The sequence below is a fragment of the Eubalaena glacialis genome, chromosome 14 (assembly GCF_028564815.1).
Source record: "Eubalaena glacialis isolate mEubGla1 chromosome 14, mEubGla1.1.hap2.+ XY, whole genome shotgun sequence".
In the NCBI taxonomy this organism is placed as follows: Eukaryota; Metazoa; Chordata; class Mammalia; order Artiodactyla; family Balaenidae; genus Eubalaena; species Eubalaena glacialis.
The window spans coordinates 59,540,600-59,554,631 of NC_083729.1; the positions used below are offsets into that span (position 1 = coordinate 59,540,600).

Below are 14,032 nucleotides of genomic sequence, written 5' to 3' on the forward strand. Positions count from 1 at the left end.
CTTGGCCTTGGAAGCACCTCAAGAGGCTCCTTGTGGGCGACAGTAGAACCGAGAGAGGTGCCACGGGCGGGGCCGCAGCAGATGCGGGGAATGTTGCGAGGCAGGCAGAGCCCAGTGGGTCGGGGCAGGTGTGCAGGTCGGGAAGTTCCAGGAAGGGAGTAAGGGTCACAGCGGGAGGCGCCCTGGCCTGGGAGTAGAATCAGGCGGCAGGGAGTCTGGGGCCGAAAAGAGTTGGCGCTCCAGGGAGGCAGATGTCCAGGGTCAGGGAGACCTGCGAGGCTGGGTTAGGACCAGGCCCTGAGGACCCGAGGCAGGACCCTGGAGCTGGAAGAACTGGGGAGCTGAGCTCAGAGCCAAGTCAGCCGCTCAGGTACAAGACCATTATTGGGTCCAGATGTAAAATAAAGCCCCAATCCTGAGGCATAGGACAAGGGCTCAGTAACCAGATCCCTGAATCACCAGAACCTTGAAGCAACTGGCTAAGGCTGTCGGAATTAGCATGGCCTAGAGCACAAGGGATTCCAAAGTCGGGGCCATGGTTGAGTGTGACTGTGGTCCTGCTGACCCATGAGGCATGAACCGATCTCCAGGAAAACCACAAGGTCCCTGCCTGCCTATCTTCGAATAGCCCCTCACCTGCTTCCTGTTGCATCTTCCCTCCCCAAGCCCTACCAGGTAATCTGATAGTGACAACCACCTGACCATGTCGCAGCTTCCCACGCCCTTGGCAACCTGTACATTGACCCACCCAAATGTTCTCGGAAGGTCCCGCCTGCTTTGGAAGCCCCACCAACTTCCCATTCAACCCCAGTCATCCCATCCTTGAAACAATAACCTTCTTTGTCCCAGTTTCCCCATCTCTGACTGACAAAAGGTATTACCTTGGTGAAGGGGATGAGTTGGATGGGAAACCTGGAGTCATGGATGCCATCAGAAGTGAGATGAAGATGATGACGTTGGGAGGAGGGAAAAGGCAGATGTGAGATATGTCACAAAGGAAAGATTCAGAGCTTTAGGGACCACCTAAATTAGGGAAAGGAGAGGGGGACACACAGAAGTGACACTAAGATTTTGAACATAGTGATGACGGTCCTGCACACATTTTCCTGCTGTCGCTTTGAATTTTAGCTTTCACTAATTTTGTTTTCCTTTTGTCTGGTGTGGAGAAGTCTGAAATCTGCACGAGGATGAAGTGGAAAGAGCAGTGGGCTTGGCACGGAGGGTGTGGGCACTGCATCCTCCCAGACTGGCTGCATGTTTCATTCTTTCACCTATAAAATGGGGAAAGATCACCTTCATCACCTATTCCAAGGGAAATAATGTAAATGAAATATTTGTAAACTATGCAAAATAAGTGTAAGGTGTTACGTGCAGATAATTGCCAGCTCACTCTGCCACAAGCGTTCTCCTCTCTCAAGGGCTTCCTGGCTTCCCGGGTCTCTCATGAGAGGCCCGAGTTTCACCTTCTTTGCTCCTACCGCCACCCTGTGGCTGCTTTGCGAATTGCATGCTACAGTTAGGGATGCTAAGGAAGAAGGGAAAAAATGACAAGTTTACAAATAGAAAAGTATTTGTTAAGTCTTTCCGAGTTAGTTAATAAATTCAACGCATTGCCAATCAAAAGCTCCTAATAAGTTGATTCTAAATTCCTATGGAAGACTGAATGGGCAAGAATAGTCAAGACAAATTTGAAAAATAAGAATAAAGAGGGGGAGAAAAATATGTTAGAAAGCTGTAGTTATACAAACTGGGATATTGTCACAAGAGTAAGCAGATGCATCAGTGTAGCACAATGGAAAATCCAGAAGGATCTCTGCATATATGGGAATTTAGCATACAATAAAGATACTATTTTAAATAAAAGGGGGGAGAATTCAATAAATGGGATTAGGACAACTGACTGCCCACTAAGACCTACGTGACACTGTCATAAAACTTAATCCTAAACGAATTGTAGATCTAAACTTACAAAACGCAACTATATAGTATTAAAGGAAAATATTTGGGGAGTAACAAAGACTTCAAAATATTTTAAAACCCACAAAACAAAACCATAGCCTAAGTGATTGACAAAATTGATTACATCAACATTCTAAAAATTCTGTTCATCAAAAGAGTGTAAACAAAGTTAAATAAGTGAAAGTATGAGAGAAAAATTTTGCAACAAATGAATATTATATAAAGAAAATCCTACAAATGAATTTTTAAATGACACAAAACAGGAGCAAAGTATAAAAATAAGCAAGTCAAAAGAAAAGCAAATGGTCAATAAGCTTATGAAAATATTCACTTCATAATCCAAGAAATGCAAAGTAAAACAATTATCATGTCATTTTCACCAATTCGACTGCAAAAATTGAAAACATTTAACTGTCAGAGAGAGTCTGGGAAAAGGACACTCATTTTGTGTTGGTGAATACTGTAATTATTCAATAAACTATGCTATATCTATATTGTGCACAAATGGAAAAGGATGAGGGAGATCTTAGTGCATGACATAGTACAATCTCTGGATGTGTTGAATGAAAAATCACATTGAAATGAAATACAGTACGATACTATTAATGTGAACCATTAGAAACACTACAGATTTTCTATGGATGCCTGTGGGCATGTGTGTATGTGCGTGTAGGTATGCACAGGCAAAAGGTCCCATCAGATGTTCACAAACAAAATATGGTAGTCACCTTTGGAGAGGAGATGGGAATTGAGGTGCTGGTCAAAAGGGACGCTAGCCTTAACTTTCATGTTTTAAAAGGATGCATTATTTGTGTAATTAGAGACTTATTTAAAGAAGAAACTGACTAACATGATAGATGGTATTTTCCAAAGATGGCCTCAACGATATGTCCAATCCCTCCTGCTCTTGGCAATGTGAACTTGCCAATCCCCACCTCCATCAGCTTTCAAATATCAGAGTTGGCATCCAAAGCCAGATAATCTAGATGACATCCAAGCTAAGCCTATGACCACTATTCAACACTGCTCTGACTAATTAACCCTTACAACAATCCTATAAGGTAATACTGCCAACATCCCCATTTTACAGAAGAGGAAGCTGAGGCTCATCCAGGAACTACAAATAGCAAGGAACTAGTTAAAAAAAGAAAGAAGAAAGAAAATCTTATGGAAAAATATTCAGTCATCTCATCTATAATCAAGGAGATAGAACTAAAACAAAAATAAGATATGATGTCATACTTAAACCATTAAAACTTTTAAAAAAGAATAATGTTTATTGCCATAAAATTTGTATATGCATACATTATGGGTGAAAGTGCAAATAAACAACAATACTTTGAAAAGCGTTTGGGCAGTGTGTATCATGAATCATAATGTGTTTCAAACACATAATGTGTTTCAATTTCAATCTACTTCTGGGAGTTTATCTTATAGAAATAATACAAAAGAATAAAAATGTTTTCACACCAAGACATTCATTGCAACATTATGCATATAATTAGAAAAAAAAACCCTTTTGGATTTTGTATTTGTATATCCTCTGCTTCCCCCTGCTTTTTAAATGTCTTTAAATGATTAATAGAAATATATCGTTATAAAAAAAGTAGAACACCACAATTATTTATGGAAATTATATTAATAAATTCCCATGGGAAAATACCAGGAGAAATTATGCCAGAATAATCATAACTTTGTGAGAGTATTGGGGTGAACTTTATTTTCAAGATGTTCAGTAATGTTCTCATCCTGTTTAAAGATTTATTTTATTTATTTATTTATTATTTTTTTACAGTAGGACCTTGTTGTTTATCCATTCTATATATAAAAGGTTACATCTGCTAACCCCAAACTCCCACTCCATCCATCTCCCAACCCTCTCCCCACTGGCAACCACCAGTCTGTTCTCTATGTCCGTGTAGGACAAAACTGTTATGATGCTTGTCTGTCTGCCAATCTCTTTTCCTAAATCATAGTTTTTGCCTTAAAGAGGCTGGGCCAGGAAATCCCACCCTACAGTCTGGCACAGGATGGGTTTCTTCCTGCCACTGGGTATGATGCCGGCAGGCAGTAAAGCATCAGGCCATCCAGAAGCTCGTGGTCCCCGCCCCTGTGCCTACGGAGGGGAGTCAGGCCTGGAATGTCCACGGTCCACAGTCCCAGCCCTGCATGCCTGGCATTCTTCATCATCCAGGCCTGTCTGCTGGCAGCCGAGGTCCTTGACAGTTGGTTCATCTGCAGTGGGGTTTAAAGCCAATGTCTGCAACTGCATTATTCTGTTATCTAGATTGAGGATTAACACCTCTATTGATTTGATGGGGAAAATGGCTCCGAAATCCCCCTTGACAAGCTCTCTCTTTATCAAGAAACCACTCTGATCTCACCCACTTAGCCATTCACAGCAAGTGCCTATATGAACTGAAATTAGGCAGCTCCCAATCTGCCCGCTCTGTCCAACTCCAAGAGACAAGGTAGCAATAACTCAAGCCTGGCGCCTCACCCTCACCCCAAGGGCCTGGAATGAATCTGGAATGAAGCTCATAAAACCCAGACCGGCTTTCAGAACCCTTATTACCAGGAGATAACACGTCTCCACATTCACTCATACTGGCCTCCAATCCGTTCTCCGCAGAGAGCTGGAAGAGGTTTCTTAAAGACCCTCTGGTGGCTCCCATCACACAGATAATAGAAAACCACCCAGGCCCAGCCTCCATGGCCACCCAGCCTGCACCCACTACCTTTCCCACCGAGCACTGGCACTTTTCCCAGCCTCTGCTGGGGACACGCTCTTCTCCCTCCTCCAGAGTGACCCACGCATCCTGGTTGGCCTGGCACTTTCCTCTGGCACTCAAGAAACCTCTCAGTCCCCAGCAAACCCAAACCGTGCATCAGGTTGCTTCCCCACCCAACCCCACACGTCTAACTGGCCACACCCAGGCTTCTGGAAGGTCTTAGCCCAAAAGTCACTTCTCAGAAAGGCCTGACCCTTCCCCAACTACTCCCCCGGCATCTGAATTGGGTCCTCATTGCTATTCTCTCTCGTGACACTCTTTTCAGCTGAGGGCACTTCCGGAAATTATTTACTGCTTCATTCGCCATCATTGATTGAGGACCTAGGTGCTATTGTTTTATGGGCTGGGGATACAGCAGTAAACAAAGCAGACAGGAGTCCCTAACTTCAGAGAGCTTACATCCTACAGGAAGAAACGGTATGATTTTTAGAGGCAAACTACATAGAGTGATCAGTGTGACAGAGAAAAAGAAAGCAAGAGGGGAAAGAGAATGTCAGGGGTGGCGTCCTCAGTCTTAGACAGGGCTCCCAGGGAGGTTACATCTTGATCACAAAAGATGAGGAAGTGTCTTTATTCCCATCCTGCCAGACCTACTAGAGAATGGACTTGAGGACATGGGGAGGGGGAAGGGTAAGCTGGGACAAAGTGAGAGAGTGGCATGGACATATATACACTACCAAACGTAAAATAGGTAGCTAGTGGGAAGCAGCTGCATAGCACAGGGAGATCAGCTCGGTGCTTTGTGACCACCTAGAGGGGTGGGATAGGGAGGGTGGGAGGGAGGGAGACGCAACAGGGAGGAGATATGGGGATATATGTATATGTATAGCTGATTCACTTTGTTATAAAGCAGAAACTAACACACCATTGTTAAGCAATTATACTCTAATAAAGATGTTTGAAAAAAAAAAAAAAAAGATGAGGAAGCAAAACTTGGATTCCTGGGAGTAAATGTTCCAGACAGATGGAACAAAATGTGCAAAGGCCCTGAGCAAAGAACAGTGAAGAAGCCAGAGTAGCTGGAGCTGACAGGTGAGAGGAACAAGAGTTGTAAGTGAAGGCAGAGAGATAACAGAGGTCTGACCCTGTGGGACCCAGTAGGTCCCTGTAACTCATGTGGCTTTTATACTGCATGAGATAGGAAGCTACAGCTGGGTTTGGTCTGCCTTGGGATTTAACCGGGGTGCTCTGACAAACACTTGTTAGGAGGCTTTCAAAAGATTCCAGGGGGCGGATTAAATGAGGGTAGTAGTAGCAGAATTGATGAGAAGTTATTTAATCCTGTATATATTTTGAAGGTACAGCTGAAAAGATTTTCTTCTCAGTTGGATATGGTTGGGAAGGAAAGAAGAGTCAAGATGACTCCAACAGCACTGACCTTAGTGGAGAGAAGGATGGTGGTTCCATTCACTGAGATGGAGACTGTGGGCAGCAGTTTGGCAGGGGTGGAGATGAGTTCTGAACGTGTTGACTTTCAGATGGTTAGACATCAAGTAGAGAATTAGATGCATGAGTCTGGGGGTCAAGAGAGAGTTGGGCTGGACATACACACTTGAGAATGTTTAGAGTCGAGACTGTATTTAAAGCCATAACACAGTGGGTGAAATTACTAAGTGAGCTAAGTGTAGACAGAAAAGAGGAAAGGTCTAAGGACTAAGGTCTAAGACCATCCACATTTCGAGTCTGGGGAAGTGAAAGGGAGAAGGCTGGTCATAACGATGGAAACAAACAGGAAAACATGTGTGTCCCGGAGGCTCACTGAGGCCCACAACGGTGTCAAATGCTGCTGTTTTGTCAAATAAGAGGAGGTCTGAGAAATAACCTTTGCATTTAGTGTTGTAACAGTCATTAGATTTGTTAAGGGCAGTTTCAGTAGTGTCTTTGGGCTAAGCCTGATCTCCAAAACATCAGTGACAGCCATCCACTGGATCGATCTGTTGGGACCCAGAGCATCCATGTCAATGCCTTTCGAGGTATGGCCAGCATCCGAGACAACAATGTTTTGAATGAATGGGATGGAATCTTGGACTACGAGAACGTAAGATGTGGAACACGTTCATTACAAGTGCCAAAGAAAGCCTTGCCTGCTCCAACATTTTGCCTTATGCTTTTCCAGAGAGAAGAGGACCCTGTCTACATAGACCTTCTCTAGGTTTAGGATCTTGAGGGAATACATCTCTTTAGATAAGGGACCAGCTTTCTTGCATTTGCAGTGACTTCTTTTTGAGCCAGTGACCGCAGTAGGAACTTCTGTGATCTCTAGGGATCCCACACCCCTTTGTGTTCCTCTCCTGTGTTGACTTCACAGGGCTCCTGAAGGCCTCTGAAATAAGAGAGCCATTTCAAGAACCCAGATTTCTTATAACTGGTATGCGCTATGGAGGTCTTTTGTCTTGATCTCAGATTTTAATCAGTTTATTTCAAAAGCAGGAGAATAATTTATTTTCACTTTTAGAAACCTTGCTTCCACTTGCCCAGATGGTTGGGTATGGTGAGGTATGACCTGGCAGAAAGAGGCAGGATGGGGAAGGGATGCCTCCCTGATAGAAAAACTCTATAACCAGAGATGTGGCTCAGCCTTTGTGCACCTCAGTTTCCTCATCTGCAAAGCAGAATCAACAGCTGCCTTTCCTACCGGAAAGGGCTCTGAGAGGATAAAATGAAAGAGAAGCCCACACTCCTTACTCCCTGGATGGGCTTCTGCTGTCCAGCCCCTGCTGTTTGGAAGCTCCCCTCTTACTTCCACACTGGACATCTCAGGACAGACCGTGCAAACACAGGCTTTCTCTCTGCTCGTGCCTGGACCTCCCACGCTCTCCTTCCCAAACACCATCTCCCTCACTCTTCACCTGAGCTGCTCCTGATTTCCTTGAGGACACAGCTCCCGAGTCCTCCACAAAGGGATGCAGTCCAGGGATTTCCTGTTTTAAGCCAACTCTGTTTTAAGCCATAGAGACTTTTCTTCCAACGAAAGATTTCACAAAATGCCACTCTATGGAATGCTCTGGCTGGAGGAGGGAGATGGGCTCAGTCAGACCCAGCTGGAGAACCTCGGCTTTACTGCAAAACTCAGAGAGGCTGAAGGTCAAGTCCAGGGCCACGTCAGGAGTGGTCAGTGGCAGGATCAGAGCCAGGATCTGAGTCTAGAGGTCCGGACCGAGGCTCCTCCTCACCCTGTACATCCAGAGAGCAGTCTGTCTCACACACTGGCTTCACAAGCAGGCAGTATCTTGTCTCATCCTTTCATGGCATCCCCGCGGGAGAGGGTCTACTTTTCCTGCTTTACAGATGGGGAAGCTGAGGGTCATGGAGGCGGCTGAGGACCTTGAACAGGACCTTAAATTCAGCTTTGTTTCTGGGGCTGATGCCCTACCCCTCCAGCCCCACCAGTCTGTGAAGGGTATGGAGAGTGCCCCGGGGGATACCTTCCCGTGATGCCTGCAGCAGTGACAGTGCCACGGGCCCTCGGGGACAGCAGGGACCCGTGTGCATTGCCAGTCCTGCCGCTGGCGCTTTGCTCTGGCGCCCAGGGCCGCGCTATGCTGGGATGCTCCATGCCACAGTCTGAAGGACCGGCTACGTGCAGCACTGATGGCAAGTAGGAGGCCACTATGTTGTGACTGAATGAATGACAGGGTTCTGCTGTGTTGCTTTAAGGCCCTTCTGGAGGCTAAGCCGTTTAGCAAGATGGCCTGTGTCCTAGCCAAGATGGATGAAGCTGTCCAACTTTGGACGATATTAGTAAGGCCCTGGACCACCAGGTAAGTGAAACCAGCTCACTGTGGTCCCCTCCTAGTTCGGTGTTTTCCAACCCTACATCCTGACCTCCTAGGATGGTGCTGTATACACAGGGGAATTCAGTTCATACTTGTTCTTAATGAGCATGAAATTCTATCACCGTGCAAAGGACTCCAAGTCCAGTCCATGGCCCATTTAAATTACATCGTATGAATGAAAATGGACCAGTGAAAACTTCATACAATGACATAATTTTAGTTTATTCCAAAAGGGTGTGAGCTACATGTTAGTGAATATAAGTAGTTGAATATAAATATTAGAGTGAACTAATAGAGTATTTTTATCCTCATGCCTTCTCTCCTCCCCTGCACACCCTTTACACACATACACGCATATTATCTTTAGTTTAAAATGAACCCAGACTGCTGAAACTCTCTCCCTCTCAGCCTCTTAAATGACAAGGGCTGTCAAATAAATTAAAAAGCAGCAGGAGGTCCTTGGCAAATCATTGAAATCTGGCATCATTTGCTTAAATAACCCGCCCAGGACATTTGGGCAAAATGAATGTCCATTTCAGGTGGGTTGCTGATTCTTGGGGAAAAAAAATGCACTTTGGGTCACATAAAAATAAAACAATTTGTCAATTTTTTTAAAGAGAGGTAGGAAGTATTCCCCTCATCTGATTTATAACAAGTAAAAGCATGATATAAATGAAACATAATTTTAGAGATGAGAAAAGCACTGGAGGCTGGAAGAGTTGAGAATTTAAGGGTGAAAGGAGTATAGCCTTTCAGGGACACACAGGCTCACACACAGATTTTTTTGGAGTAATGTCATCACCTTGTGGTCAGACAGGATATTGCTGTTATAGACAAAACTCAAGGGCAAGTTCATGGCTACTTTTGTGCACTGGAATAGGTTTCTCGCTCTTCTTCCTTGCTGCACCACCTCTATCTGCTGTCTCACCGTTTTGAAAGGCCACCTCTTCCAGGCTTCAAAGCATTATCCATCCACTCGAGGCCTGACCTACGCTGTTTTACCCAGCTGGGTCAAGAACTTAGCCCAGTATGGAGTGCCCATCAAGGACGTGTGCCGACAGGTCCCCACTTACTTTGCCCAAGAGCAAAAAGAAGGTGTGTTAATAACTAGAAACTCAAGACCATGGTTGAGGCAAAGGGTGCAGTATGATTTTTAGGTGCTTAGCAAATTCTAATGACAGTTTTCAGGTCAATTTCTTTGCTACTGGGTATAAAAAATAATGAGCCCGAAATGTATGCCCCCCTGGTGGCAGCGAAGATTTCCTGACACCAGGGATCACTGAGAACAGGCAGCAGAGTTAACTTGGCTTTACCAGAAGGTTGAGGACAGTCATTTCACCATCGGGATTGGACAGCTGGTGATACTCTCACCTGACCCACAGTTTCATCCTCCCCTCCCCTCCCCCTGCCCAAGCAGCACTGTGCTTGGCATCCTACGTAGGAGGCCCACTGCTTTGGGGTTCTCAGTCCTCCTTTTTCTCTGGCTGTCCAGATGCTGGGAGGCAGGACCCTGATAGTTATAGACCACATGCTGGGAAAGGAACGGCTCAGTGGCTGGCATCCCTGCTGGGGATATGGTGGGAGATCAATGGTGACGGGCTTGGAAAGCTACCAGATAAGACTGCAAAATCTGCCTGCTGCTCCAGATAGAGTCAGTAACCACTTCCCATTAAGCTGTTGCCTGTCACTTACATCTTAGCGTAAACTAACCCAATGTACAAGGCTTCTTCATAACAGGAGCTTCCAGCAGGAAAACACAGAGAACTTGAGGGGCTGGGGGGTTAACGAGGATGATCAAAAAGAGATAAAAGAAATAGGAAAAGGCATATAGAGTCAGTTAGTGCAGCACTGATGAGATCTTCCATTTTGTTCCCAAGTCTCTGGCTAGTAAAGTTGCGCTGAACATCACATCTGATTTAGGTGCAACTCACAATATATCCACTCTACTTAGGGGTCTTAGAGCGATTAAGTGATCTTTTAAATAAAATGCTTCTCTTTCTTCCTAAAGGTACTGCACTGGCTATTGACCCCAATTCCTGTTTCGAAGTCCAAATTCTGTCCTTGAGACTCTCCATCTGTGCGGAGTTTCCTGGGCTCTGAACTTCCAGGTCGGCCACGTGGAGAGCGGACCTGCCTGGATGGGGCCGCTGACCTGAACCCAGAGCTCAGGGACCCAGCCCACCTCTGCCGATGGGAAGCTGCTCATTTCAGACCTCCACCTTCTACTTTTTGACCCAAGATCCGGCTCTGTAATCTTAAAACTGGGTACACTTTCTCCCTCTGGATTAGAACAATAAAGTTTCTCGCCTCCCTGGTCTAGCAGATGAGCCCTCCCTGCCTGCACTGTCCTCTCTCGAGTTACTGGGTTCCCATCCATGTGCTGTCCACGCCATCATACACCAACATGGTGCAATGGAGGACGTGTCTCTCCTAGAATGTCTCATTTCTAAGGGCCTCTCTTTAGGATGGCCCTTGAAACACCCCTTCAGAATTTGGGCCATAAGTAAATAAATAACAAAAAGACACTAGCCACAGCACAGACTTAAGCTTTCAGGTCTGAGGTCACATCTCAGTCACCTGCAAATTGATGCTGAGATTCTATGGAGGCCTATTCACTCTGGCCCAGCCTGCACCATGAAAATCCCTGAGAGAGAGCCAAGCGTATGAACAAGGCCTCCCAGACCTCTCTTTGGAACTGGTCTAAACCCCTTCGTGGGAACCCCCAGGCATTTCCCTCTGTTACAAATGAATAAGGGACCTGGTCTCTTTGCACTGGTCCTTTAACTGTCCATCCTTATAGCTGGGAAGGACAGAAAGTCAGCCTCGCCCACAGCACACAGAACATCCCTGGTGCCCTCACCTTAGACGCCAGGATAAACAAGGAAAGAGTCCTGGAAATACAGACACAGATGTCCACCAAAGGTCGTGCTGGAGTTTGGAGTAAATAGGACAGGACCGGGGTGGGGCGGGCTCAACAGCACATGCGGGTGGCGTGGAAAGCCTCGGGGTGATCTCAGCACCGATTTGCCAAAGACAGAGCTGAGCGCAAGCTTTGCAGAGTCATGATGTGGTGTGGTTACCTACAGTCATGAATGGAAAAGTGACTGCATGGGAAAGGCCCAAGATAAACCTCTAACTGGGCTTAAATAAGGTATGGTTGGACTGGCCAGGGGCTCTGAAACTATGGATTTGGTCACTATGCAGCTTACTATGCAGCTTGTCGAGGATAAGGCAGATGGAGATACCTGCACAGAGCATTCAGGGTGGAAGTATCAGATGTGACAGGCCAAGGCTTGGTCGACCAGAGGCCCAGAGAGGACCACAAAGCAGGGTCCGGCCCCCAGGGCTTGGCCCAGTGAGTCCCGGAGTTAAGTCCCCATGGCTGTCAGTCCATCCTTGACCGGTATCTGCCGTATCCCTGACATCTATCCTCCGGCAACTTCAAGACCAGTCCCTGTCTGGTCCCATGTGCCTGAGTCCCTGTTACAGTTGCCTGGACCCCTGCTCCCGAGTCCTCTGTGATGGCGTGTGGGCTGCTGTCTACTGACAGCTCTGATGCCCATCGAGCCTTCCCCTCCGGACTTCTGAGCTTCAGCTGCTCCTGAATTTCCCATCATCTCCGGGCTCCACCTGACCATTATAACATACCTGTTACTTCCAGGAGACTTTAGACACCCCCCACCCCCAGGCACCCACCATGCTTATCTCCATCTGTTACCATGCCTGCAGACACTCTGCCAGCTAGACTGCTTTCCTCCAGGAAAATCTAGGTTCAAGGCCTGCTGCCCTCTTATGCATCATCACCCTTGGCTGCCGTTGACTCCGCTGTAATACCTCTGTACCAGCTCTGAGAAACAATAAGTACAGGCTTCTAGACCTTACAGGGCTTGTCAAGATAGGTTTTGGTCCTTCAGGTTACAAGCTCAATCTTTATCTCATAAAGAATCTTCCGTGCATGCAGCAGGATTTAGATCCTTTGGGAGTTGGGATTGGAAGGAACAAAATTCCAAAATGTCATAGGCTGGGTGACTTGTAAACAACAAACATTTATTTCTCACAGTTTTGGAGGCTGGGAAGTCCAAGATCAAGGCACCAGCAAATCTGGTGTCTGGTGAGGGCCCACTTCCTTGTTCATGGACAGCTGTCTTCTCACGGTGTCCTAATAAGGTGGGAGGGACAAGGGAGCACTCTAGAGCCTCTTTTCTAAGGGACTAAGCCCATTACATTGGGGATTAGGTTTCAACATATGAATTTTAAGGAGACATAAACATTCTAGTCTACAGCATCACCCTACTGATGGCCATTGTTAACGTTTATCCTTAAGAGTTCACCTAATTCATCACTCAATGAAATTTACCATATTTGAATCTCAAACCAGTGCCCATCATCCTGACCCAAACATAGTCCATGTGTATCAAGACCACGTGTCTTCTGTTTAAAATACAATCACACTGATATTCATAACAGACTGTTTCCTCCATCTGTGATTGAGAACTCAAGCTTCTTGCTAAGTCCTTTGCAATAATCTTGGAGTGTCCCTGGAAGGGCCTAGGAAGTAGCTAAGAATTAGCTCACTCACCTTCTAAGCGGGGAAATCTTCTACTCTCTTTTCTTTCTTTTTTTTTTTTTTTCGTTTTTCCTGTCTTGGCACAGCTGCTGTTATTGACCTCTGCCGACATCTCCAACGCTGCCTCTTAGGACTGGGCCGAGGGGACTGGGAACCCACAGCCTGCTGTGCTCACAGCTGAGCCATCTCTACCACCTGCCGCTCCTCCAGTGACCATGCGCCCTGGGCAGATGCTACCATCTCAGCCTCAGGAGCCAGAGGAACTTGGGCCTCTGGACTCATCTCAAAATAGGGAACTGTGTCTCACCTGTCGCTTTGGTGTCGGTTGTTCACACTGCTGCAATGTATGCCCTGGTTCCTTAGAGGAAGTGTAGTGAAAAACAGGCGTTTCTCTTCTGTGGCTCCTGTGGTTTCTACCACAGTCTCCACCCACCACCCTGGGGCCTGGAACATGAGCCCTTTGGACACTGGACTGGGGAAAAATCTGAGCACAAGACATCACAGCGTGCTCGGCATTGCTCCTCCCGTCTAGGACTCGTTGGGTACGACCGTATCCCAGCTCCCTCTTTCCTGAGCTTTCAATCTCCCTTGGCTTTGTCCTTATCTTCCTGCAAACATGCGCTGGAAGGATGGTCAGAGGTCCTTGGTCATGTCTGCAGCCCAGCTGGGAACTGCACAAAACCCTCCCTCCAAGAAATCCCTGAGATTCTTCCAAAAATTCCACCCTTGCCCAGGAGGCCCTTCTCAGAAAGGAGGCCCAAGACAGAGGTCAAATTCCCTGCCTCCCAGTTCAGAGAACGATGCTCCAATGACATGGTTCCTTGTAGGGGGACTCTTGCTCCCTTCACTAGCCCCACCCCTTCCACCCTAGATGGAGGCACCCCGAACTGTCCTCATCACGCCTGCCTCTCCACAGCCTCGGGGAAGAGCCGACTGGC

General features: G+C 46.6%; 1 protein-coding gene across 1 annotated transcript; it reads left to right on the top strand.

Moving 5' to 3' along the window:
• The first annotated feature begins 752 nt into the window (after window positions 1–752).
• LOC133104981 (gastrokine-3-like) lies at window positions 753–10,627 on the top strand. Its single transcript, XM_061210887.1, is given in 6 exon segments — window positions 753–979; window positions 6,663–6,789; window positions 8,409–8,469; window positions 8,472–8,512; window positions 9,481–9,622; window positions 10,536–10,627. Coding segments are annotated over 6 exon segments (690 nt in total).
• The last annotated feature ends 3,405 nt before the right edge of the window (window positions 10,628–14,032 follow it).